Genomic DNA, 24,403 nt, shown 5'->3' on the forward strand with positions numbered 1-24,403 from the left:
CATTCCGGGTCGTGTCCTGAGAGACTGTGCGGAGGAGCTCACAGATGTCTTCACCGACATCTTTAACACCTCGCTGAGACAGGCTGTTGTACACACGTGCCTCAAAGCTACCATCATCATCCCGGTCCCGAAGAAGTCATCTCCCTCCTGCCACAATGACTACCGCCCGGTCGCACTCACTCCCATCCTTATGAAGTGCTTCGAGCGGCTAGTCCTACAACACATCAAGTCTGTCCTTCCCCCCGCCCTGGACCCTTTCCAGTTTGCGTATCGGTCTAACCGCTCAACCGATGACGCCATCTCCGCTACCCTCCACTCAGCTCTCACCCATCTGGAGACTAAAGACTCCTACGTCAGAATGCTGTTCATCGACTTTAGCTCAGCATTCAACACAATCATTCCCCAGCAGCTCATCCACAAACTAGACCACCTGGGGCTCAACACCTCCCTGTGCAACTGGCTATTGGACTTCCTGATAGGGAGACCACAGGCAGTTCGAGTTGGCAGCAACACCTCCAGCACCATCACACTGAACACAGGGGTCCCCCAAGGATGTGTGCTGAGTCCCCTCCTCTTCACTTTGCTGACCCACGACTGCACACCATCATTCAGCTCCAACCTCTTCATTAAGTTTGCGGATGACACAACTGTGGTGGATGCCATCAAAAACGGTGATGAGACAAACTACAGGAGTGAGGTGAGCAGGCTGGCCACGTGGTGCAAGGACAACAATCTCCACCTGAATGTTGAGAAGACGAAGGAGATTGTCGTGGACTTCAGGAGAGTGCACACCCAGCATACTCCGCTAACCATCAACGGTGCTGCAGTGGAGAGGGTGAGATGCACCAAGTTCCTGGGTGTGCACATCTCTGAAGACCTGTCGTGGAGTCACAACACTGCATCACTGGCCAAAAAAGCCCAACAGCGCCTGTATTTTCTCCGCAAACTGAGAAGAGCAGGAGCCCTGCCCCCATCATGCACACCTTCTACAGAGGCACCGTTGAGAGCATCTTGACGAGCTGCATCACCGTGTGGTACGGCACCTGCACCGTGTCCTGCCGCAAGAATCTGCAGCGCATAGTGAGAGCAGCTGAGAGGATCATTGGTGTCTCTCTCCCGCCTCTTCTGGACATTTATAACACCCGCATCACCAGCAAAGCAATCAAGATTGCAGGTGATCCCACCCATCTCACAGCCTCTTCAGCCTGCTGCCGTCAGGGAGGAGACTGCGGAGTCTTCCAGCCAGGACCAGCAGGCTCAAAGACAGTTTCTTTCACCAGGCTGTCAGGAGACTCAACTCCCTCCCTGCTCTACCATCACTCCCCCCCTCTGCCCACCCACCCCCCTTTGCCCCCTGACCCCATCCCCCACACACACACATTCACTCGTACATCCTGATCTCTGGACTGCACATTGCACTACATCGCACTACCACACTGGTTTAAATATCTTATTTCTTTAAATACTTTATTTAAATAATATTTTACATTTTAAAAATTCTTGACTGTTGTTTATTTTAAGTTTATTACATTTTTGATTATTTATCTTGTGTTGATCGCCGATTGTTTATTGTTTATTTATGTCTGTTAATTGTGATTAATGTTTTAATTGCTTGGTTGCACCGTGAGACCAAGAGAGAGGACTGTAATTTCATCTGTGTTGTATGTCATGCATGTAACACACTTGACAATAAAGTGACTTTAAGACTTTAAGACTTTAAGATAATCATAGACCTGTCTATACAATGAGAAAACAATACATACTGCACTTTATTTAAAAAGGTAAGATATGTCGCGTTGACTGTTTTTCCCGTCAATATTATGTCAATATGTCAATATGATGAAGTTTTTGGCTGCTGCTATAAATTTCCATTTGATAAGCAACTTTCTTGAGCTATCATTTGTGACAGCAAGGTCACTTCTGATAAAGCGCTGCAGAGCTCAGCGGGCCTTACCTGGTCAAATAAGAAAATGTTCACAGTTTTACGTCGCTTACATCAGGATGTCTATATGTAGCTAATAAAAACCCACTGAATGTCTAGATGTGGCTCATATAATTGATTACATTTTATTTTGCGTCATTCATGCCAATTGCATCTCACAACGAAATACAATAATCATAATAATTACATGGCAAATATAATTATATTACATAATTATTACGTTTATAATTTAGTAGAAATAATTGCGTATATAATATGTAAAAGTGTATAAATATGTGGAAATATGTTAGTGCAAAGCGCGTTAAGTTAACTATTTAACATAACATTACAGAGTTTCAAGAAAAAACTAAAACTATTCTTCTTCCACACGTTTGTCCCACTCATGTGGGATCCGCTGTCGTTGCCAACCTTCTCCAAGCAGCCCTGTCCGGCGCCATCTCTCTTTCTGCTCCTCGGGCCACCATGGCCGATCGCACCACATCGCCCCACCTCGTCTTCTGCCTTCCTCCTTATTTATTTCCTTCCACTTACATCACTTGCACCTTCTGGTCCACATACTTTTCCTGTAGTCTCTCCACATGACCGAACCACAACAGCCTTTTATATATTATCTTCTCTGTAATTTCTACCACATTGAGTCTTCCTCTCACTTCTTCATTTCTCACCCTGTCCTTCCTTGTTAAATCAGCAACATCCTCATCTCTGTGACTGCCATAGCTTGGTCCTCCCTCTTTCTTGGGCCCCAGCACTCGGCCCCATGCAACAGCACCGGCCTCACCGCAGTATTGTACACTTTTACCTTCAACCAAACTGGGACCCTCTTATCACACACCACACCAGTCATCTCTCGCCATTTCAGCCATCCAGCCCTTGTTCTCATCTCTTCTTCTAGTGATCCATCAGCACACATCGTTTCAGCCAGGTAATTGAACTCGTTCATCTTATCAACTGTTCACTTCCAATTTACAATTCTCCTGCATGATTTCCACTGAAATTTGGCACCGTATAATCAGTCTTTGTCCGACTAATCCTCAACCAACTCCCTTCAATATTATTAAACCCATATCTGAAATCATCTTCCACTACCCCTCTGCTTTCATCGCATAGCACAATGTCGTCTGCAAACAGCATATACCAGTGGGGCTCCCTCTGAATATCTCTCGTTACTGTGCCCAGCACCAGAATGAACAGGAAGGGCTCAGGGCAGAACCTTGCTTCACTCCCGCTTTGATTTGAAAGCTCTAAGACACTGCACAACTGTTTCGCACGTGCATTTTTCCTCCTTCATATCCTGAATCAGTCGGACATATACATCAATAATACCTATTCTTATCATACACCACCAGATGAGCTCTCGAGGCACCCTGCTGTACGCTTTCTCTACATCAATAAACACCATATAAACTTCTCCATCATTACTTTCAGTCCAAAGATTGAAGCCACTATGGTCTGAATCCAAACTGACTCTTGCCAATATACACCATCTTTATGAGTCTCTTTTCTATGATAATTTCCCAGAGTTTCATGGTGTGACTCATCAATGCTATTCCTCTGTAGTTCCCATACTCTTGTACATCATTTTTCTCTTTAAAGATGGGAACCATAGTACTCTCTCTCTCTCTCCACGCATCCGGCATTTTCTTCTCCATCGAGATTTTCCCAAACAGCCCCATCAATGTTTGAACACCCGTTTCTCCCATTAAATTAAACACATAAATTAGAATCTCATATTGCCCCACTGCCTTTTGATGTTTCATGCTCCCCAGAGATTCCACTACCTCTTCTCTGGTTTTAGTATCTGCAACTACTTCAAATCTTTGATCTCCCTCAACCATTTTGCGTCTTGGGATTTCCACATTCAGAAACGTCTTAAAGTACTCTTTCCATTTCTATCTAACCTTTATCTCATCCAAAATTGGTCGTCATTCACTGTTATTAATGAGATTGACATGGTCAAAGTGCTTGGTCTTACTCTCTATGGCTCTTGCCAAACAGTATAGCATCTTCTCGCCTTCTTTGCTGTCAAGCTTCTGGTAGAGTTGTGCAAATGCTGTTGTTTTGCAATTGCTACCACGCTCTTCTTGCTGTCAGGTATTCATCCAGATGGTCCTTCTTTCTCGTGTTCTGCCACTTATTTAACTTGGCCTTTTTCTCTAGCTGTTTTTTGCACTTCATTACTCTACCACCATCTTTTCGTCTGTTATGTCTGTCTTTATTTTCTCACTCCCACTGTACGACCTGCTGCTTTCAATATTCCACTCACCAGTTGTTCCCATATGTAATTCACGATCCCCCTACGCCTTACGATTTTAAAAATTTCCATAGCTTGTGTGTGGAAGTTTCTTTCTCATTATTTAGTCGCCACCACTTCACCCTGCTACAGTTCTTTTGCCTCACCTCCCTCTTCCTAACTCTTTTCACTATGCAATCTGCCACCAGTAGTCTATGTTGTCAAGTCACACACTCTCCAGGGATCACTTTGCAGTTCTTCACTCCTTGCAGGTGCTTCCTCCTCACCAAAATAAAATCTCTCTGGCTCGTAACCCCTTCACTCTGGTAATTCATCAAATGTCCCTCAAGCTTCTGGAAGTAGATTTTCACCACTGCAAGATAATTTGCCTGGGCCATTCGAAGAATGTCCTCTCCTTCCCCATTCCTACTACCATATCCCCATCCTCCATGGTTCCTTTCATATCCGTCCTTACCTCTTCCCACTCTTCCATTTAAGGCTGCGCCCATCACCACTGCTTCATCTACCAGTAAGCTCTGACATTCTGCTACCTTTCCACAAGTTTAATCAAATACATTTAAACTCGAGATTTTAAATGATGCAGGTCGAATCTGTTGGACACATTGCAACAACTGGTGGGGGTTTCAAGCGCCGCGGAGACGGAGTGGTGAAATCGGATCATACTCACATGAGAGCTGTATGTATGTTGAACTTATTTTGCACCGTATGTAGCCAGCTGTGTTAATCGGAGTTGGCAGGGGCTGTTAGAATCCTTCATCTGTGAGTGAACATATCAAGGATGACGATGATTATTATCATTTAAAGGATGTGCATTGATCTGTATGAGTATGAGTGTGTGTTGATTTTTCAGTAAAAACCTGGGTTATTGTATTTTTTGTTTGTTTTAGTATCACTCGTGTAGCGGTAAGGGCTTAATGTAAATGAACCACAAGTATAATTGTGAATTAAAGTAATAATGACCATGGATTGGGCCCATAGGGTCACTTGAGTGCACAGAAGGTCACGCCCACCAGGAGAGTAATCAATTCAGGGAACAGGATACCTATTCAGATTCGGGTGGACCCTGTACAGGGGTTGAGCAGTGAGATGGTGTGAATTGGGGTTGATTGCTGTGCATCTGAACAGAATTACTAATGCACGAATGCTCCTCAGAAGAAGGAGGGGCAGGAAGGAGTGGCGAGGGGAGGGAAGAGGAATGGGCTCTAGAAAAGGGGCAGTTAAGGGAGTTTAAGGGCAGTTAAAGGATTGAAAGGCAGTTAATGGAGTTGAAGGGCAGTTCATGGAGTTGAAGGGCAGTTAATGGAGTTGAAGGGCAGTTATAAAAGGGATAGAAAGGCAGCAAAGAGTGAGTAAAGTCTGGAGAGGAAGAAGGAGCAGCTGGGTTGTGAGAGCTCAACACGAACTCTCCCTCTCTCTGTTTGATCTCATTATGATCGCTTTGTCACGGACTCCCAATATTCTCGTGCTATGAACTCAATAGGCACTGGAAATCGCTTGGGGATTCTGGCCACCCACTCAAATTGTTGAAAGGCATCTTATTTTATTTCACATTTATAGAGCACGCCTTGGCTCAAGGACCTCTATAAGAACGTTTAAAAGCGGTAACAAAAATCGAGTAGTTTCGATGGCAAGGGCAGTGCAACGGCTGATGGTCGAGTGACTGTAACAGAGGGCACGTTGGCGTCACGAACGCGCTCGGGTCGGGAAGAGGAAGCAATGGGCGATGGAGAAGAGGGGAGTCTTTAAGAGAGGAGTGGAAGGATGCTAAGGAGGGGACTGCTTAATGTGCAAGGGCAGCTTTGCGTCTATGGGCACTGCTGTGTCTATGGACAGTGTTGAGTCTATGGTGCAGTGTTGAGTCTATTGGCAGTGTTGCGTCTATGGGCAATGTTGAGTCTACGAGCAGTGGTGAGTCTACGGGCAGTGTTGAGTCTACGGGCAGTGTTGAGTCTATGGTGCAGTGGTGAGTCTACGGGCAGTGTTGAGTCTACGGTGCAGTGGCGACTCTACGAGCAGTGGTGAGTCTACGGGCAGTGTTGAGTCTATGGTGCAGTGTTGAGTCTACGGGCAGTGGTGTTGAGTCTACGGGAAGTGTTGAGCCTATGGGCAGTGTTGAGTCTCAAGGTGTTAGCTACGGCAGGAGCACAGTCGATGCGTAAGGCATTGTATAGTTCGTCACTAAACCATAAAACTACAAATTCCAATAAACTGCATTAGTTGGAGAGGCACACTCGTGTAGAGATAACACACAAACAAGGAAAAAGATACCCCGTATAGCCTTAACAGGTTGTTCGGACAAATACTGTTAGCGACCCGCAGCAGCAGCGCTGTGCAGGCAGGGCACACGAGTGGATGAGTGGCCAGCACCACGCCCGCGCGGCCGCCTTTGTCTGCCCGGTACCGATGTCTACGACACACCACCCCACCAGGAACTTGTTTGAGGCTGAGTCGACCTAGGAGAGGAGGCCCCAGGACCGGTTCAGATAATCGCTAGCACTGGTGTTGGTGGTGGCCATAAACAGCAATACATATCCCCCTGTAGCCTTAACAGATTGTTGGGGCAAGTGCTGATTAGGACCACCTATGAAGGCCGAAACAGCACGCGAGGGAGTGTGTGGCCAGCACCACGCCCAACCGCGTTTGCCTCCCTAGTGGCGATGTTTACACACTGCACTAGGTACTCATTTGAGGCAGAGTCGACCCACATTGACCAGAATGCAAAAGTATGTCAACTGGCCATCAAGACTCAACATGACGTGATGAGGCGCTTATCCAGCAGTAGATTCACAAAAGGGGTGTAGGTGGACAACAGATACTCAGTAATGTCTTTTCATCCTGAAACAAACACGTCTACGTACTGTATGTTATAACGCCAGTTGGTGATATGATCTCTCTACTTTGCAATTATTCGTGAAAGCATCTTCCACAGAAGGATTTGCACATGAACAAAAACAACTTTTATTTACTAGGTAAGGCCCACTGAGCAATATAGCTCTTTTCAGAAGCGACCTGGCTATCACAAATGATATCTCAATGAAGTAGCTTATCATCAAGTGGAAATTTATAACAGCAGCCACATACTCTAAACGCGTGATGTTAACTCTAAATGTGGAGGATTAAACCAGAGAACCCGGTGAAAATCCACGCGACCACCACGGAGAAGAGAGAGAGACGCAGACTCCAAATATATAGCAAGCATTGTCAGGGCCCGGGGTCTCACCCACGCTCTCCTGCATACCAGGTGAGGGATATAACATCTCATAGGCACCGCGGCGCGCTCCTTATCGGCACATTTATAGAAATACTATATGAAGACAACACGTTTAAAAAGGAACCACGTAACACAGTGGTACCACGCTGTCAGATTGAGAACGGTGATGATACAATTCGGGGCTGGAGCGACACTGCCCCCACCTTCACCGGTATTCCTGATGGGGAAATTACTCCCTCCCACTTCACGAGATATTCTCTCTGAAAGAGAAATGTATTTGTTTAGAAACACACGTTAAGCGATGTCGTTGCTCGAGTGATGTTTAAGGTTCACGGTGCAGAATCAGAATCTGTATTTAGACTGGAGGAGGAATCCGATGAGCTCTGAAGCTCTTTAATGTCAAAGGTTTTTTTTGGGTTAGATCACGTAAGTATAAATGCGTCATGAACCCACCAACACCCGACGCAGCTAATTAGTAAGGTTGTCACGTAAACAAAACATTCCAATTCATTATGAGTTCAGCCCACCGGTGTGTTGGAGAGTAAACCCACAACAACATTTACAATTTGAGTTCCGTGTTAAACCAGCTATGAAGCTCTTTTTTTTATCACAGACGAGCGGGAAGTACCCAGCGTTGCCCCGGTCAAAAAAATATTTCAAACCTACTCTTAATCTAACAGCAGTGCATACTGACTGTGGTGGTACCTGCTATGATTACAGCAGTGCACACCGACTGTGGTGGTACCTGATATTACTACAGTAGTACATGCTGACTCTATAGCAGTATTTATGGACTCTATAGCACAAAGTACTCACCTTACAGAGTGGAGAGCCTCCGGCCTCGCCTAGATTGTCCAGCTGGCCGGGGTGGCACCTTGGCAGGCAGGGGCTGGGCTGCTACCCCTGACCCCCCCCCCCCAGCCACGATCTCCCCGGCCGCTCTGCAGTAATATCTACGGCCTATAGTGGTAGCATCTACCGACTGTATAATAGTAACTGCAGGCATCGGGGTGGGGGGGTCATCACACAGTGAATAATTTACCTGAGCATTTAGTGTATTTTTATAGGCGCGTGAGTTGGTATGGTCGTGCACGCGTCATAAATAAATACATAAAAAGAAAGCGCGCAGAAATCACACTACATCTCTAATTAAACTAATTTTAAGTTGACGGATATGAAAAGGGAATAGTGCTTGCTGACGGCGGGGCTTACAGCTTGGAACCTGGCTAACATCACGGTTGGAGAGCCAAATCCTTTGCAAGTGCGCGAACACACGCAAACACACACACCCACAGACAAATTGTGACTTTTATTTTATCACAGATGTCCACGCAGTCAGCGAGTTTACAACAACAAATGAATAATACGTACATTAATTATATGTCCGATTAATCAAGATTTGGCAAGGCAGCAAAAAAAATAACAAAGCAGTCCCAGACCACACCAAGATAACACCACGCAGCATTAGTAGCACCTCAACTATCGATACACGTGTAATGATGAAAGTTGCAAATCACATTTGCAAATGTGACTGCTGTGTCGAGCACGAATCTTCTGCTTCAGGAATTTTTTTAAAGAAAGATTTACGATGTTCAAGGAGGAAACGAGATTGTTCCAACAACAAATGCGTTGTCACCTATTCCAATTAGGTGATCCCCTATTCCAATCAGGTGATCCCCTATTCCAATCAGATGATCCCCTATTCCAATCAGGTGATCCCCTATTTCAATCAGGTGATCCCCTATTCCAATTAGTTGATCCCCTATTCCAATCCTTGTTCTAGGGATCACCATACTCTGCAGAGGATGAGCGTGGCCCTCATTTTTGTTTTGACCAGGTAAGGTACACTGAGCTATGTAGCTCATTTAAGAAGCGACCTGGATATCACAATTGATAGTTCTACGAAGTTGCTTATCATCATCACGTGAAAATGTAGAGCAGCCAAATACTCTATACGCGTGATGTTGATTCTACATGTGGAGGGAAAAACAGGAGGACCCGGAAAAAATCCACGTGACCACGGGGAGAGTAAATTTATCTGGGTCTTCCGGTGTTGCCCTCCACGTTTAGAATCAACACGCGTCTGGATTAGTTGGCTGTTACTATACCTTCCCACTTGTGGTAATGATAATATTAGCCAATTCGATGAGCCAAGTCGTTCCGTGCAAGAGCTCATAGCTCAAGTGGACTTTACCTGGCAAATAAAAGAGTTTAGTTCTCTAAACGCGTGATATTGATTCTAAATGTGGAGGCCCACAGAGCTACGTAGCTCTTTTCAGAAGCGACCTGGCTGTTACCTGGCTATAATAATAAGTTTATTATAAGTGCCTTATTATATGGACATTTTCTGCAGCCAAATACCCTCAACGCATGTTGATTCTAAATGTTGAGGGGGAAAAAACAAGTGGACCCGGAGGAAAATCGACGTGAGCACAGGGAGAATATGCAAACTCAGAATATACAACAGGCGTCAGGGTCGAGATGGAAATCACAACCTCCTGTATACCAGGCGAGAGAGTTCACATCTCCTCGCCACCGTGACGCCCCTAATGCGACCGTCAAAATTGTAATGCTCTTAACTCGTGCCGCCTACTGGAACATCTGTGAAAAATAACTCGTAACTCATCGGATTCCTCCAGTATGAATACATATATTTTGATTTTGATCTGTTCACCGGAACAGCAGTTGCTGACAGCGCGGGAGTTGGGAGTGGCTCCGATTCTGAAGCACAGCGCCGCCGAGCAACATCTGGTGAGTTCAATACGAGGTCGTGGTTAACTCGAATTCATCACCACCACTATCGTCATCATCATCACCATTACCATAAAAAAACATCACCACCATTATCATCATCATCACCACCAACATCATCACCAACAACATCAACATCACCATCATCACCATCATTATCACCAGTAAACTATTACAATCTCAAGAAAACTCATTTAAGTGATATAAAATAGAGCAATCCTCAACTAAGAATCGTAATAGCATTAAACAACCGTTGCATTTTTCGTTAAATTAATCAAACATTTAACGACAAACACGTTCCTTCGGAGTGGGCAGGTAGGAACTTGGTTGGACAGCACATTCGTGCATGACAGACAGACAAATAATCCCTGGTGGGCAGTGTGGAACCTGTTGTTCGTACCTGTATGTATAAAAGATAACTTGACTTTAGGTAGCCAGGCAGACAGCCCCCTTAACTATCCCCCCCCCCTCCCTTAGGCCCCTCCCCCCTCAGGTCCCTCTCCTGACTCCCCCCTTCCTTAGGCCCCTCCCCTGACCCTCCTCCCTTAGGCACCTCCCCTCTCCGTACCCGGCAGTAGGTCTCCACCAATCAAAGAGCTGTTTGTAAGGTCTCCACCAATCAAAGAGCTGTGTGTATTATATATTTATTTATGCACGACAGACAGACAGACAGCTAAATAATCCCTGGTGGGCAGTGTGGAACATTGTTCCTCCCTGTAAATTGTGATATCTAACTAACACTTTCTCTCATTAACCCTACTTGACTATTGTAACTCACAATAACTCGTTTAACCTGTTTTGAATGCCATATTCACACGAGCAGTGCTCTCAGGCCAGTCCACAGTGCGTGCACAATTTCCCGTCACATCAACGTTGGTGGAGCACCTTAATTCTAGCTCCGAGAATGACAAATATCACCCTGACTGCCTTGCAAAAAAACTTGTTTTTTCTGCAGGAGAATAGATGGGGACGTACTGCCCTCTACTGCTTGAGTTGTGGCATAACCAACACGGTGGAGCGTAGCGTAGTATATCGACAATGTTAGATAATTGCAACTCACTACGCTTCATAATCATAATCATCACTACCATCATCACCATCATAATTATCATCACCAACATCATCACCACCACCATCACCACCATCATTACTACCGTCATCACCACCACCACCATCATCATCGTCATCACCTTCATTATCACCACAACCACCATCATCATTATCACCACCACCACCATCATCATCACCACCACCATCATCATCACCACCGCCATCATCACCCCCATTGTCACCGCCACCATCATTATTACCACCAACATCATTACCATCATTACCATAATCATCATCACTACCATCATCATGACCACCACCATCATAATCATCATCACCACCACCGCAATCGTCATCATCATCATAATCACCACCATCATCACCACCAAAATGATTATCACCACCACCACCACCGAAATCGCCATCATCATCACCACCATCATCACCACCATAATTATTGTCACCACCACCATCGCTATCATCATCATCACCACCATCATCACCACCATAATTATTATCATCACCACCAACAACATCGTCATCATCACCACCATCATCATTACCATTATCATCACCATCATTATCACCATTAGTACCATCATCACCATCATCATAATTACGACCACCCACACCATCACCATCATGATCGTCACCAACACCATCATCACCACAACCACCATCATCATCACCACCATCATGATTATCACTACTACCAACATCATCATCACCACCATCATCATCACCACCATCACCACCATCGTCATCAGCTTTACCATTATCATCAACAGCATTATCACTAGTTAACTATTACCTGTGCAGTGACAACAGCCTGGGAACGAATTATCAAAAAATAGCTTGTTTGCCCGTCCTAAGACGGAAGCTGAAATATTAAAGATATACATTTACTTTTCTTGTAAAAAAATTCCGGAAATGTTGCACATAAATACATTTTTCTTAACTTATTAAATGAAATTAAGGACTTTGGAAGATTTCTCGGTATACGATATTTTGTGCGAATCTCTTATCACTGTTCAAAAGGTTTCCCTGCAGTTGACTCTACTTGATGAACACTTTGATCCGCTGAGGATTTTTAGATCTAGACAGAGCCACGTACAACTGTCCATGGGAAAATACGCGTTCATTGAGATAAATACAAAAAAATTCAAAAGTCTGACCCTGGGACTTGTTGATCGTCATCACATACGCAGGAATTATCGGAATTTTGTCATCGTTTAAGTACGAAAGGAAGAGTAACATCACTTAGAGATAGGTCGATTCTCGGGATGAAGACGATTTCGCCTCGGTTGCATTCCGATACAATCTCTTAAGTTATTTTGTAAAGATTTGACCATCAAACGCGTTCCCTTGCAAAGACCGTTCTTCGGGTTCAGATTTCGCAGCAGCATGATGATAACGCCTGTCTTCAGTGCTAATGTGTGTGGCAGCATTTCTGAAGGCGTTTGATCGTGAAGAAATTCTGGAGGGTAATTCAATGCGTTCGCAGGATATTTCGACACGATCGAGTCAGAGCTGTAATAAATTCGGAGATCTCCGGACAGCTGTATGATGATGTTTCTGTTCATTTCGAGAGTGTCCATGTTGGTAGGTGCCAGAATCGCTCTTTTCGCAAGCTCTTCGGAAGGAATGTGTTGCAAGTTCTGACTGTAATTTGCGGTGACCAGATCATCAACCGTTATCATTTGAGGTCGAATTTCAATGGAACCTAAAGGCAATTCCAGATTATTTCCGGCAAAGTTCCTAATCCAACTTTCAGCAACCAATTACTATTCTGATTTTGACCATCACTCCGAAGGTTTGCCGTGAGAGTCAATTTGGTAAACTGCTGCCATAATACGCTGGATTTGATGCAGCACTCGATGACCTCAACACGGGTGCCGTTTGCTACAACCGGCAAAATCTGTCTGAAGTCGCCACCGATTACGACGACTTTTCCACCAAACGGCCGTTGAATCTGCATGATGTCGCGCAACAGCTGATCGATGCATCGAAGGCCATGCTTTGTCAGCATTGTAATTTCATCAATGATGATGAGCGAAGCTTGTCGTAACGTTTCACCAACTGGCGAATTCAGTCTCATCAACGAAGAAGATGTGTCGAGGAGGGGAACTGGAAGCTTAAATCCGCTGTATACAGTTCGTCCGCCTTTTTGTAAAGTCACTGCGATTCCAGTGGTCGCAAAAGGAAGAGCGAATTTACCTTTTCCACAAACAAATGAGAGCAGCGTGGAGTACAGAAAAGTCTTTCCAGAGCCGCCAGGACCATCTATATATATAAAATCGCGAATCTGTCTGTCTATCTGTCTGTCTGTCTGTGTGTCTCCGGACCATACGCACTTTCATTGGACGCCGGTTGCCCCTGCCAACGGCTAGCGACGCCTTCGCCGCTTTCATTGGACCTGGCAACGGCTAGCGACGCCTTCGCTAAGGGCTGCACTTTCATTGGACGGCGGTTGCCCCTGCCAACGGCTAGCCACGCCTTCACCACTTTCATAGGCTCCGTAAATAATTAAATAATAGCCAGAGGTCGCTTTAAGGGAAGTCAGAGGTAGTTGTGTGATAACTACTCCTGAGGGCCATACTCTGCAACACGAAAGGTTACACTAAAGATTCCAATGGATTCTGTATCTGATAACATGGGGCCACGATGAGGATAACAATGTCTGGGTTCATCTCCTGGCTATAAATCTCACCAATAACAATGTCCAATTGCCATAAAAACCTAGAATGGGCCTCACCTAGTACCATCGCTCAGAAGCCTGGGTTCAAACCAAACATTTGCCTGCGAGTTAACCGAGTTCTCCAGTCGAGTGAGTTGATGGACTAAACCCGGTCACCAAGAGCAGAAATGGAAAAGCAGAATGGGAGAGTCCTGCTTGCGACTGTGTGGATCAGATGTTCGCTCTGTGGACTGTTCTTTAACAAGAAATCGAGCACTCTCTTGATGTGACACTGATAGCCCAATCTGGATGAACATTGGTTTCTAGATATGTGTATATGTGTACTGTATACGGGGGAGGTTTGTGAAGTGCTCTACTTGCCTGTTGGAGGCAGTCGCCCTCCAGCAACAACAGAAGACAGATGAGTGATGCAAACAACCTCTTAGTGCACCTGGCCTGGCACAGGCGCTGTGGTGATGTCAACACCACTTAGTGACGAATGAAGATATATACTAAGGTGGGGGTTGTGTGCGGTTCACCTAGGACTGATGGTTGTTACCCCAGAGAAATAAACGCCGTAGCAGGCAGCACACCTCTCCTGCCCTGCTACTACATCTGTACAATCAGCGGCGTTACCCACACGCTGGTGGAGTGGTTCCGGATGATTGACTGATATGAAGATAGGGTGAGTTAGAATCTCTCTGTCATAAATTACTTCATCTAAATACAGGAAAACCATGCCCAACGCGGCTTTCCGGAACACGGCGGTGATGTTTTGTCTCTACACGCTTGCTGCTACTAAGATTCTCATCTCCACATCACAAAGCAGTGCCGTGAGAGTCCTGCATCCGTTGGAAGGTGCGAATAGATCGATTGTGAGAATGTATTACCACGTGTGTTGTTGTGTGTATGTGTGTGTGCGTTTCTTCTTGCGTGATAACGTAACACACTACTCAACACGCACGACGGCCCGTTGATGGACCCCTCTATGGGCAATTATTAACGTGCAAGTGACAGTGTAGGAAGAGGAATGGAGACCGGGGGTTTGTGTTGGGGTGAATTTAAAGATACATAGTGTACACAAACAACAACAAGAAGAGCCGATGATGCAGCAGTGATGAATAGGAAACTGGTACTATTTGCACACATATGTAGTAATATGGACAACAACAAGAAAATGTTAAGTTTCTCGTTGGGAAAACTTTAAGGAACCGGAAAGAGAGAAAGACTCAGAGTAATGGCTTGACGACGACATAAGAGATTGGTGCCAGAAAGATGTGGCCACTAGTAGAGCATATTGGCACAACACAGAGGGAAGTGGAAAAAATTACGACATGTGCACCTTTTCCGGGCTATATGCCCATGGATCATGATGATGATGCACAATATATGGAGAGCCAATCAGCATCCTTTAGTCCAATGCGAAGGACAGAAATCGTGTCGAATTAGGTATGACAAAGAGGGAGGGGGTGATCATTTTGAACCAGGAAAGCAACCCTAATTTTCCCATGAGGTCTATTACTTTTCGAACGCGGTTCTGCCCAACACTGCATTTCCCAGGAATGTTTGGCGAGGTCTACGTGTACTGAGCTAAGGGGTGTGGTGCCCTAGTGTAATATTAATTAACAACTATAATAGAGGTTTTTGGGTTAGATCACATAAATATATAAATGTGTTGTTAAAACCTGCCACCACCCGACACAGCCAACTAGTAAGGGTTGTCACGTAAACAGAACATGACAATTCGTCACTAGTACAGCACACCGGTGTGTTGGAAAGTCAAGCCACAACATTTACAATCTGAGTACGACGTTTCGCCAGTAATTACAACTAGCTTCATTAAGCAACAGCCAGATTTGTGGAGAAGTCTTACTGTTTCATTCCTCTAATAGAGGCGCCTCAGTGCATTTTGACCACAAGTATTGTGCTTAACTCAAGCTATAAATCATCTGATACTTACATTGTCTTTGTACTGGTCGCCTTTTGACGTTATTTTCTGGCCTAACGCTGGGTGGTGAGACAAGGCCATGAAGAAGGCTGTCTCTGGTGTAGGCCCATCAGTTTCAAAGACAATGCTTATATGATCAGATCATGTTTGTATGTTCACCACAAGTAATGTGAGGTTAATGCTGACTTGATTCCTTGCAAAAGGTTTCTATTTTGTGTTTTAACATTTTAACGCCTCCTGTTTTATTGCCAGAAAGAGTAAAACCTATTCTTATTTTTCAAACTTTGATACTGGCAAAAATTACCCATATATTTAATATTAGTTATTTCAATTAATACATATTCTAGTTTCCCATTCATAGTACATAATGCTAATTTATCTTGATCATGATATTATATCATAAAAATATATAAATGAAATATAAAAAAGAGAGTACTGGAACTATGTACAGGCAGTCCACGACTTACAAATACCCAACTTACGAATGGGTCTCAGGAACTAATTGTATTCATAAGTCAGGGACTGCCCGTATAGTGCACTACAGCCACTGCTGTATCTCCTCACGTTAATTCTACGAATCTGTGCATACAAAGCCAGTGGTGGAGGATGGGTAGATGACCAAAACCCCATTACCTACTATAATCACCCAGAAATGTCTGTCTGTCCCGTGCGTGACGTCACTCCACATGAGGCCCACCCCCTTCATTAATATTCATGAGTGGGTGGATTTTTACACTAACGCAGAGGAAGGTAGTTATGTATTGTGTTTAGTTGTACACACCTCCGATTAGTACGGTTGGCTACGTACAGTGCCAAAAAAGTTCAACATTTTACGACAGAACAATGGACCTAGAACCGCGATCATCTGGCTTCAACTCCTGCCTATGACTTTTCACTTTCAGTGTCCAATGGGCATAAAATCCTGGATTTGACTCAACCTTAAAACAACGTTGCATAAGAGGTCACAGGATGCATCCGAGGTCAGAGTTCTGAACTAGCACTGCTAAGAGAGCGTCGGTTCTAATCCAAGGGCTCTGTCTTAAATCCAGATGTCAAGACTCATGAGTTTGTCATCTTACCCTGGTCACCTGAGCACCCTTGCAAAACAGATGTTTCTTCTCAATGGATCATCCAGGTCAAATAATTAAATAAATAAAAACAATACTACACAAAACATATTCACGTAAAATGTGGTTATCTGATGTTGTACTTAATTAGATAATTCCAAGGTCTTTCCAATTAAACGAACCACGCAGACCTCCTGGAAAATGCCGCGTTCGGCAAATAATAGACCTCATGAGAAAATATGGTTGCGTTCCTGGCTTCAAAATCATCAACCCCTCTTTGTTTTACTAATTCTACATAATTTCTGTACTTGTCATTGTACTAAATGATGCAGAGTCGCCCTCCATTTATTGTTTGTGTGTTTAGACTCTTTATTCTTCCATTTCACCTCAAGGCAAAACCTCCTCTCCACTCCTCTTCCCGTACCACAGTATTCACGCCCAATGCTCGCCCCTAACACTGTCACTTGAACGTTCAATGATTCTCCATCTAGGGGTTCATATGACATCAACGGTGAACGGACTGCTTGATGCATGTGGTAATATGTAAACATTTGCGTTGTATGTTTTTAGAGTGTTATATTACCATGCAAAAAAGCATACATACACAACAACATACATGTAAAGAAATCGTTCGCACTGTTGATCAATTCACACCTTCCAATGGATGCAGTACTCTTCTATGAGGAGATGAGAATCTTAGCAGCGTAAAATCACACATAGCCGAACCATCACCTGCGTGTTCCGGAAAACCGACCTCATTAGGTAAACGGTGTAGAGCTGAAACACGCATTCGACAAAAGCATTGGGCAAGGTTTTCCTGTACATGTGTTTGAGTGGCATGCAGCAAACTTTACTTGCTTTTGGAGTGCATTATGGGGAAACAATCCTCCATGCTGTGTGGATCAAATTTCACAAACTAAACTATTTATTATTTATTAACAAAGGCCCACTCAGCTATGTAGCTCTTTTTCAGAAGTGGGACCGACTGTCGGGGTGAGGGGAGGGAAGAGAACGGGCAATTGAGAAGAGTTGAGGCTTTACGAGAGGAATGGAAGGAGGATGTGTGCAAATCCCTCCAAGTAGATACGTAGATGCACGTCTCGTTACATCAAAGCTATAAACTAAACTATTTTAATTTCACCAGATAAGTCCCACTGAGCTATAAAGATTTTTTCCAGAAGCGATCTGGCCACAAATGACATCTCAACGAAGCGGATTATCACGTGAAAAATTCCGCAGCCAAATACTCTAAACAGATCTTTCTAAATATGGAGGGTAATACTCTTTGGTTCTTTCGGTAAAGTCATGTAGGTGTAATAAAGGACTCTTTCAGGCGATGTAGGTCTCCGTTCGTCCTTTATTGGGTTCTTGTCTCACACCCCGCGGCATCTTTGGTGGGACGCAGCGCTTCTTCTCCCGTGCACCCCGCGCACGCTTCATGTGCCCCGCACACCTCGCAGCCACACCACTGCTCCGTGTGCCCCGCACACCCCACAGCCACACCGCTGCTCCGTGTGCCCCGCACACCCCACAGCCACACCGCTGCTCCGTGTGCCCCGCACACCCCGCTAGCTCCTCACACTCCACTAGCCCCTCACACTCGCTAGCTCCTCAGACTCCGCTAGCTCCTCACACTCGCTAGCTCCGGCTACCCCACGTACACCGCTGGCCGACGGTGCCGTGGCCTCCGACCACGTGGCAAATGGCGCCACTGCTCCGCCTCTGCCCAACGTGGCTTCCCCCAATTTCCACTCTCTTCCAACTCCCAGATCTCTTCCGGCTCTCACCCTATATCCTCCTTCTCACGTGACCCTGACTCCTCCTTCCCGTACTGCCCCTGTCTCCGCCCCCACTCACCCCGACTCCCATTGGAGCCGAGGTGAGCAGTGGCTCCTCCCACACGCTCAGTCGACCAGGCTCCGCCTCCCCAATACTCCGGCCCGTGTGAGTGGCACGGAGACAGCACCCACCCTGTCCTTGCTCGCATTACATGACCCCCACCCTGATGAAAAACCCAGCCGTCCCCGGCTGCAACAGAACAAAAATAATGCTAATGCGAGCAACAACATGACAATCAGGAATCACAAGACAAACGGAGATTATAACAACAACAATTAACGAAAGGGAAGGGACTTATAACTAGTGCGGGTCGCCGGCCCGTCCCGCACGGGGGGCGGCCCCCGCACAGACCATGACCTTGACAGGGTTCTAGGAGCGGCGGGATCGAAACCGCCCGCCGCTGTTGGAGGCCTGTCAATATCAGCGTCCCGTTCCCCAGAGAGGCCCGTCGCCGGGGCTTCCTGCAGCTGCGCCCGTGGCGGGGTCGGAGGGGCAGCGGGGCCAAGTGTCCCCGTCGCCGTGGTAGGCCCACCTGCAGCAGGAATGACTGTGTCCGGCTGGATTACAGCCGGTCCGTCTACAGAAGGTACGACAGGCGCGCTTGCAGGTTGAACAGGCAAAGTCAGTGGTGCGTCGGTCGCAACAGACACCGGCAAGGCAACATTAGGAGATGACGCATTTTTCCGCGGGGCCACGTAGGGATTCAATCGAGATGTATGAACGTACCAGCGCCGCGATCCGAACCGAACACATGCGGACTGCGGACTAGGAACCTCAATAAGCACAACCGGCCCCTGCCACGGTTTGTGCAACTTAGGGGAGGTCCCCACCGGTACCTGCGGGCAGTGCAGCCAGGCCATGTCCCCCACTCGCCAGGGGGACTCACAATTCGAGCACCGGGCGCAACGTTCGTTCCGGGCCTGGGTCTTGGCCGTAGCCAATCGGGCCCCCTCCCGCGCCTCTGCCACGCAATGAACGGCGTCCCGAACATACTCCGAGAGAGGCTTAACAGGACCCTTCGCCCCCGTACCCAGCTGCACTTCCACCGGCGGCACATTCTCGCAGCCGTACATAAAAAAGAAAGGTGAGTACCTCGTCGACGCATGAGGCGTCATCCGGTATGCGGAGAGCACCCCAGGGATATGCAAATCCCAATCAGCCTGTTTTTCGCTAACCGTATGACAGAGCATGGTCGACAGGGTCCGATTCAGCCGTTCAACCATCCCATCCGATTACGGGTGGTAGGGAGACGTCCAAACCTTCTTGGTCCCCAGTGCAGCACACACCTCGGCCAATAGTTTGGAAGGAAAATTCCGCCCTTGGTCCATGAGCAACCTTTCCGGCGCCCCTTTGTCCATTACGTATCCAAACAGGAAAGCGTCCGTGATAGACGCCGCTGACTGGTCGGGTAAGGGCCAGGCCATCGGCCAGCGGGAAAGATATTCCACCCCGACCAACAACAATGTATTCCCCCGAGTGGACGGCGGAAAGGGCCCCAAAATATCCAACGCCACCAACTCGTTAATCCGAGACACCTGTATGGACTGCACTGCTGGAACATATGGGTGTTTAGGCGGCTTCCGCCGGGCACATTCGGAGCACGCCCGAATGTGGCCGACGACATCAGTCTTCATGCCGTGCCAGAAATAGTCCCGCTGCAACGTCAACAAGGTTTTCTGCACCCCGAGATGTAACAACTTCTCGGAGTGCAGAGTACGAATCAACTCATATCGCAAGGACGACGGCACAACAAGATGCCAGCGATCGTGCAACCCTTCCCTCCACATCAACAAACCATCCCGGAGAGCAGCTCCCGGAGTCCCATCGGACAGTGGTCCACCTGTCTCCTTCGCAGCCCGACCCCGCAAGGCCCCCAGCGACTCATCGAGCAATTGCTCGCGAACCAATACCGAACGCGGCAAGTTCAAAACCCCATCAGCCGGTTCCGGGCACACGGGAGCCTCAGGCACCTCCACAGCGGACATAACAGGCCGAGGGGGTTTGCTGAACCCGCGTACACCTATTCGTGCCCGAAGCACAAGCGCAAGGGGACCCCTGCGGCAATCTGGAGAATGCATCCGCGTTCACGTGACACGACCCTTTACGATACTGAATCTCGAAGGAAAATTCCTGCAGGGTTTCCAACCATCGTGCCAATTGGCCAGATGGTTGGTAAACCCTCAGGGCATATTACAAAGCCGCATGGTCCGTGTGCACAATAAACGTTCGACCGTACAGATTCGGCCAATATTGGCAAAGAAAATGCACAATAGCCAATAGTTCGTGGCGAGTAAGGCAGTAGCGGGTCTCCGCCGGAGACAACATGCGGCTACCGTAAGCTACCACGCATTCAACGCCGCCCTTAGACTGGGACAGAACGGCCCCAATCCCGGTGTCACTAGCGTCAGTATCCAGAATAAAAGGCCGAGTAAAATCTGGATAGTCCAACGTCGGTGCCGACGCTAAACAATCGCGTAGGCCTTGAAACGCCGCCTCCTCCGTCGGTCCCCAGCTGAACCTCCGGCCCTTAACCGTAAGGAGGTGCAACGGCCTAGCGATTGTGGCAAAGTTTGGAACGAACCTGCGGTAATATGAAGCGAACTCAACGAACCGACGGACGTCCCCCACTGTGGCCAGAGTCGGCCAGTTTCGGACGCACGCCGTCTTCTCCGGGTCCGTGGCCACCCCGTCCGAACTGACTATGTGGCCCAAATAGCGCATGGATCGTTGCAACAGGTGACACTTTTTGGGCTTAAATTTCAAATTGGCGGAACGCATTCTAGCAAACACTGCATCCAATCTCCGCAGATGTTCCTCAAACGTGCGGCTGAAGACGATAACATCATCTAAATATATCAAACACGTCTCCCACTGCAGACCTGTTAACACGAGCTCCATCAGCCGCTGGAACGTCGCGGGGGCGGCGTTCAAGCCCATGGGGAGACAATTAAACTAAAATAAGCCCTGCGGCGTATGTAAAGCCGTCTTTTCCCTCGAGGACTCGTCCAGGGGAAGTTGCCAAAATCCCGATGAGAGATCAAGAGTAAAAAAAAAATTCGCCCCAGACAAGGCATCGAGGGAATCATCCATACGCGGCAGGGGGTACGCGTCCGCAACCGACACCTTATTTAACTTGCGAAAATCGACACAAAATCGCAATTTCCCATCCTTTTTCTTCACAAGAACCACCGGGGCGCCCCACGGACTGTTGGACGGGGAAATAATGTCAGCGGCCAGCATATCCTCCACTGCACCACGAACATGATCCCGCTCCGTCGGACTCAACCGATGCGGGTTCATCCGAATCGGAGCGGCATCCCCCGTATCAATATGGTGGGAGAGCAAGGAGGTTCGTCCCAAATCGAAATCGTCCGAACTAAAGACGTCGGAATACCTCCCCAACAGCGCGCGAAGCGCGGACCGTTGGTCCCCAGTCAAGGACGCGTTTTCCCAGCACAACTCGGCAATCCATCGATCATCCTGTGCCGTGGAGGCCGAGACCCCCCCTACAAGGCCCCGGCGGCCCCGTTCGTCATGGGCCGTGAAAGCAGTCGTAGCGTGAGCCAAAACCGTTCCGGCCGGTACAACAACATTATTCGCGCTCCCATTCAACACTTGTAAAAACGGAGGCTGACCCAGACGGACAATCGTCTGTGCCCCGACCAGCGTCAAGCAACCCGTTATAGCAGTGGACGGTGACAACAACACACCCGCCGCACCCTCGATTCCAGGCACTGGTTTCCGATACCGCAACGGAATAAGCATCTGCGAGCCAGGTGGAATATCAACCGATACCTCGGACAGCGCCTGCACCTGGCGGTCAGGAGCGGACTGGCCCCAGGGTGACGGCAAGAAATACATTTTTCGACCCCCCTGGAGGCACCCCCACTCGTCGAGTGCAAGACTGATGGTATTGTCGCACGCGACCGTCACTACGGGTGGTGATGCGTCCACAAATGCTACCATGGTGCAAGGCACTGCATCACCTACCGGTTTACAATGCCCGGCCCCAGTAAAACACGCATACTGGCCCTTTGGCGGCAACCACGACAAAGCATCTGCGTTACAGTGGCGCAACCCCTTTCTGTCGGTGATTGTGAAGGAGTAATCCTGCAGAACCTCCTACCAACGCGATAGCTGTCCAGATGGTTTATCAACTCACAACATACTGCAGGGTCGCATGATCCGTGTGGACCACAAAATATTGATTTTTGTCGACACTAGGACTCAAGATGACTATCGACTAAAGATCGGCAGTGGGCGATAGAGCCGTGGTGATCGTGGTTAAATAAATTTCATGAATGAAATTAAAAATGAAAGAGGGACAGACTGGGAGTGCAGGCAAGAGGAAAACCCGGTCAGGCGAACTCATCATGCAACGCGACCGTTGGCTGAGAAGAAGAGGAGGAAGAGAAAAAACCCAGCGCGTAGCCTGTCTATGTTTCACAATGACTCAGCATCAGCTGAGATGATTATAATCTGGCTGGTTGGCATGACGTCAATCTAATGTTTGTTGGCACTCGTACTCAAGATGATTATCGACTCGAGATCAGCACTGGGCGGAAGAGACATCGTGGTAGTGGTGGTCGTCGTGAAGTTGGGGAGTGGTATTGTAGTGGTGAGCGCGCTGCGCTACTGACCCGACAGAGACCCAGTTCGATTCCCACTCACGGCCACCAACACCAAATGAGTACCTGCTGTTGTGATGTGTAAAACATCGCCACTGGGGCGACAAGGGCGGGCGGTGTGCTTGCCACGCATTTCCTTGTGTGCCTTGCCGGCCTTCATAGTTGCTCGATAAGGTTATGTGGGGGATCTTTGTCTTTGTTTCTGTGTCACTGTATGTGTGTATGTGTCACTATGTTTTCGCCTTCCCATTCATCAGGAACGTTCCCCGTCATAGGTGCTTAATTCTTGAGAGACTGATGGTAATGCCCCACCTCTTAGTGGCATGCTCCAGGTTCAGCAGCAGAACCTCAAACTCATTATTAGATTGAGCAGCAACTACCAGATCATCAGCGTACATATAATATGGTTAACCATTTGGATGCCATCCTTTGACCACACCCGGGCATCGTTTATCCTTCTATTGTTCTGTAACAGATAGATATTCCACTGGTACCGGCATGGAAGGCTTCTCGAACTACGTGGTCGAAGATTATGTAAAATAATGTGTACGCCGCATGGGAAGATGCGAAATAGATAATGCTTGATGAGTGGAGGTGTACATATTACGTTGAAGATTATTTAATGTGGACATGGAATTGGTGGACAGGTGTTTCAGAGATAAGAGAGCTGATGCTAGCATCGTTGAGAGCCGCGGTTCAAATCCAAGTCTCAGCTGTCTTTGATTAATCCCGCTATTCACGTGCAGTAAGTTGATGATCCCAGTCCGATCACCAATGGACTCTGCAGCAAAAAAGAAAACATAAACGTTGATTTTGTACTGAATTTGACCAAATTCAAAGTCTGAGAATTAAAATATTCGGTTTGACTCATGCATCGAACGTGACTGTCAATGGCAGGGTCTGTGGAAAAGCGTTTCTGCCCACTTAGTCTATGAGCCCTGCAGACCAGACATTTCACTTATCTGAAAGAACTGATGCGGCATAGTTTAGCAGTTAAAATGTCATTGTTGTGGCCAATACTATTGGATTATCCGATAAC

The 24,403-nt window shown here is 47.2% G+C and overlaps 1 protein-coding gene across 1 annotated transcript in view; it reads right to left on the minus strand.

Moving 5' to 3' along the window:
- Positions 1 to 986: 986 nt before the first annotated feature.
- Positions 987 to 24,403, minus strand: part of LOC133348538 (collectin-10-like) — a 33,905-nt gene continuing 10,488 nt past the window's right edge. The window contains exon 5 of the mRNA XM_061561405.1: positions 987 to 1,068. Within this exon, the coding sequence (XP_061417389.1) occupies positions 987 to 1,068 (82 nt within the window). The remainder of the gene's footprint in view (positions 1,069 to 24,403) is intronic.

This window comes from Lethenteron reissneri, chromosome 27 (assembly GCF_015708825.2).
Source record: "Lethenteron reissneri isolate LAM-NWPU_2019-01 chromosome 27, ASM1570882v1, whole genome shotgun sequence".
Classification (NCBI taxonomy): Eukaryota; Metazoa; Chordata; class Hyperoartia; order Petromyzontiformes; family Petromyzontidae; genus Lethenteron; species Lethenteron reissneri.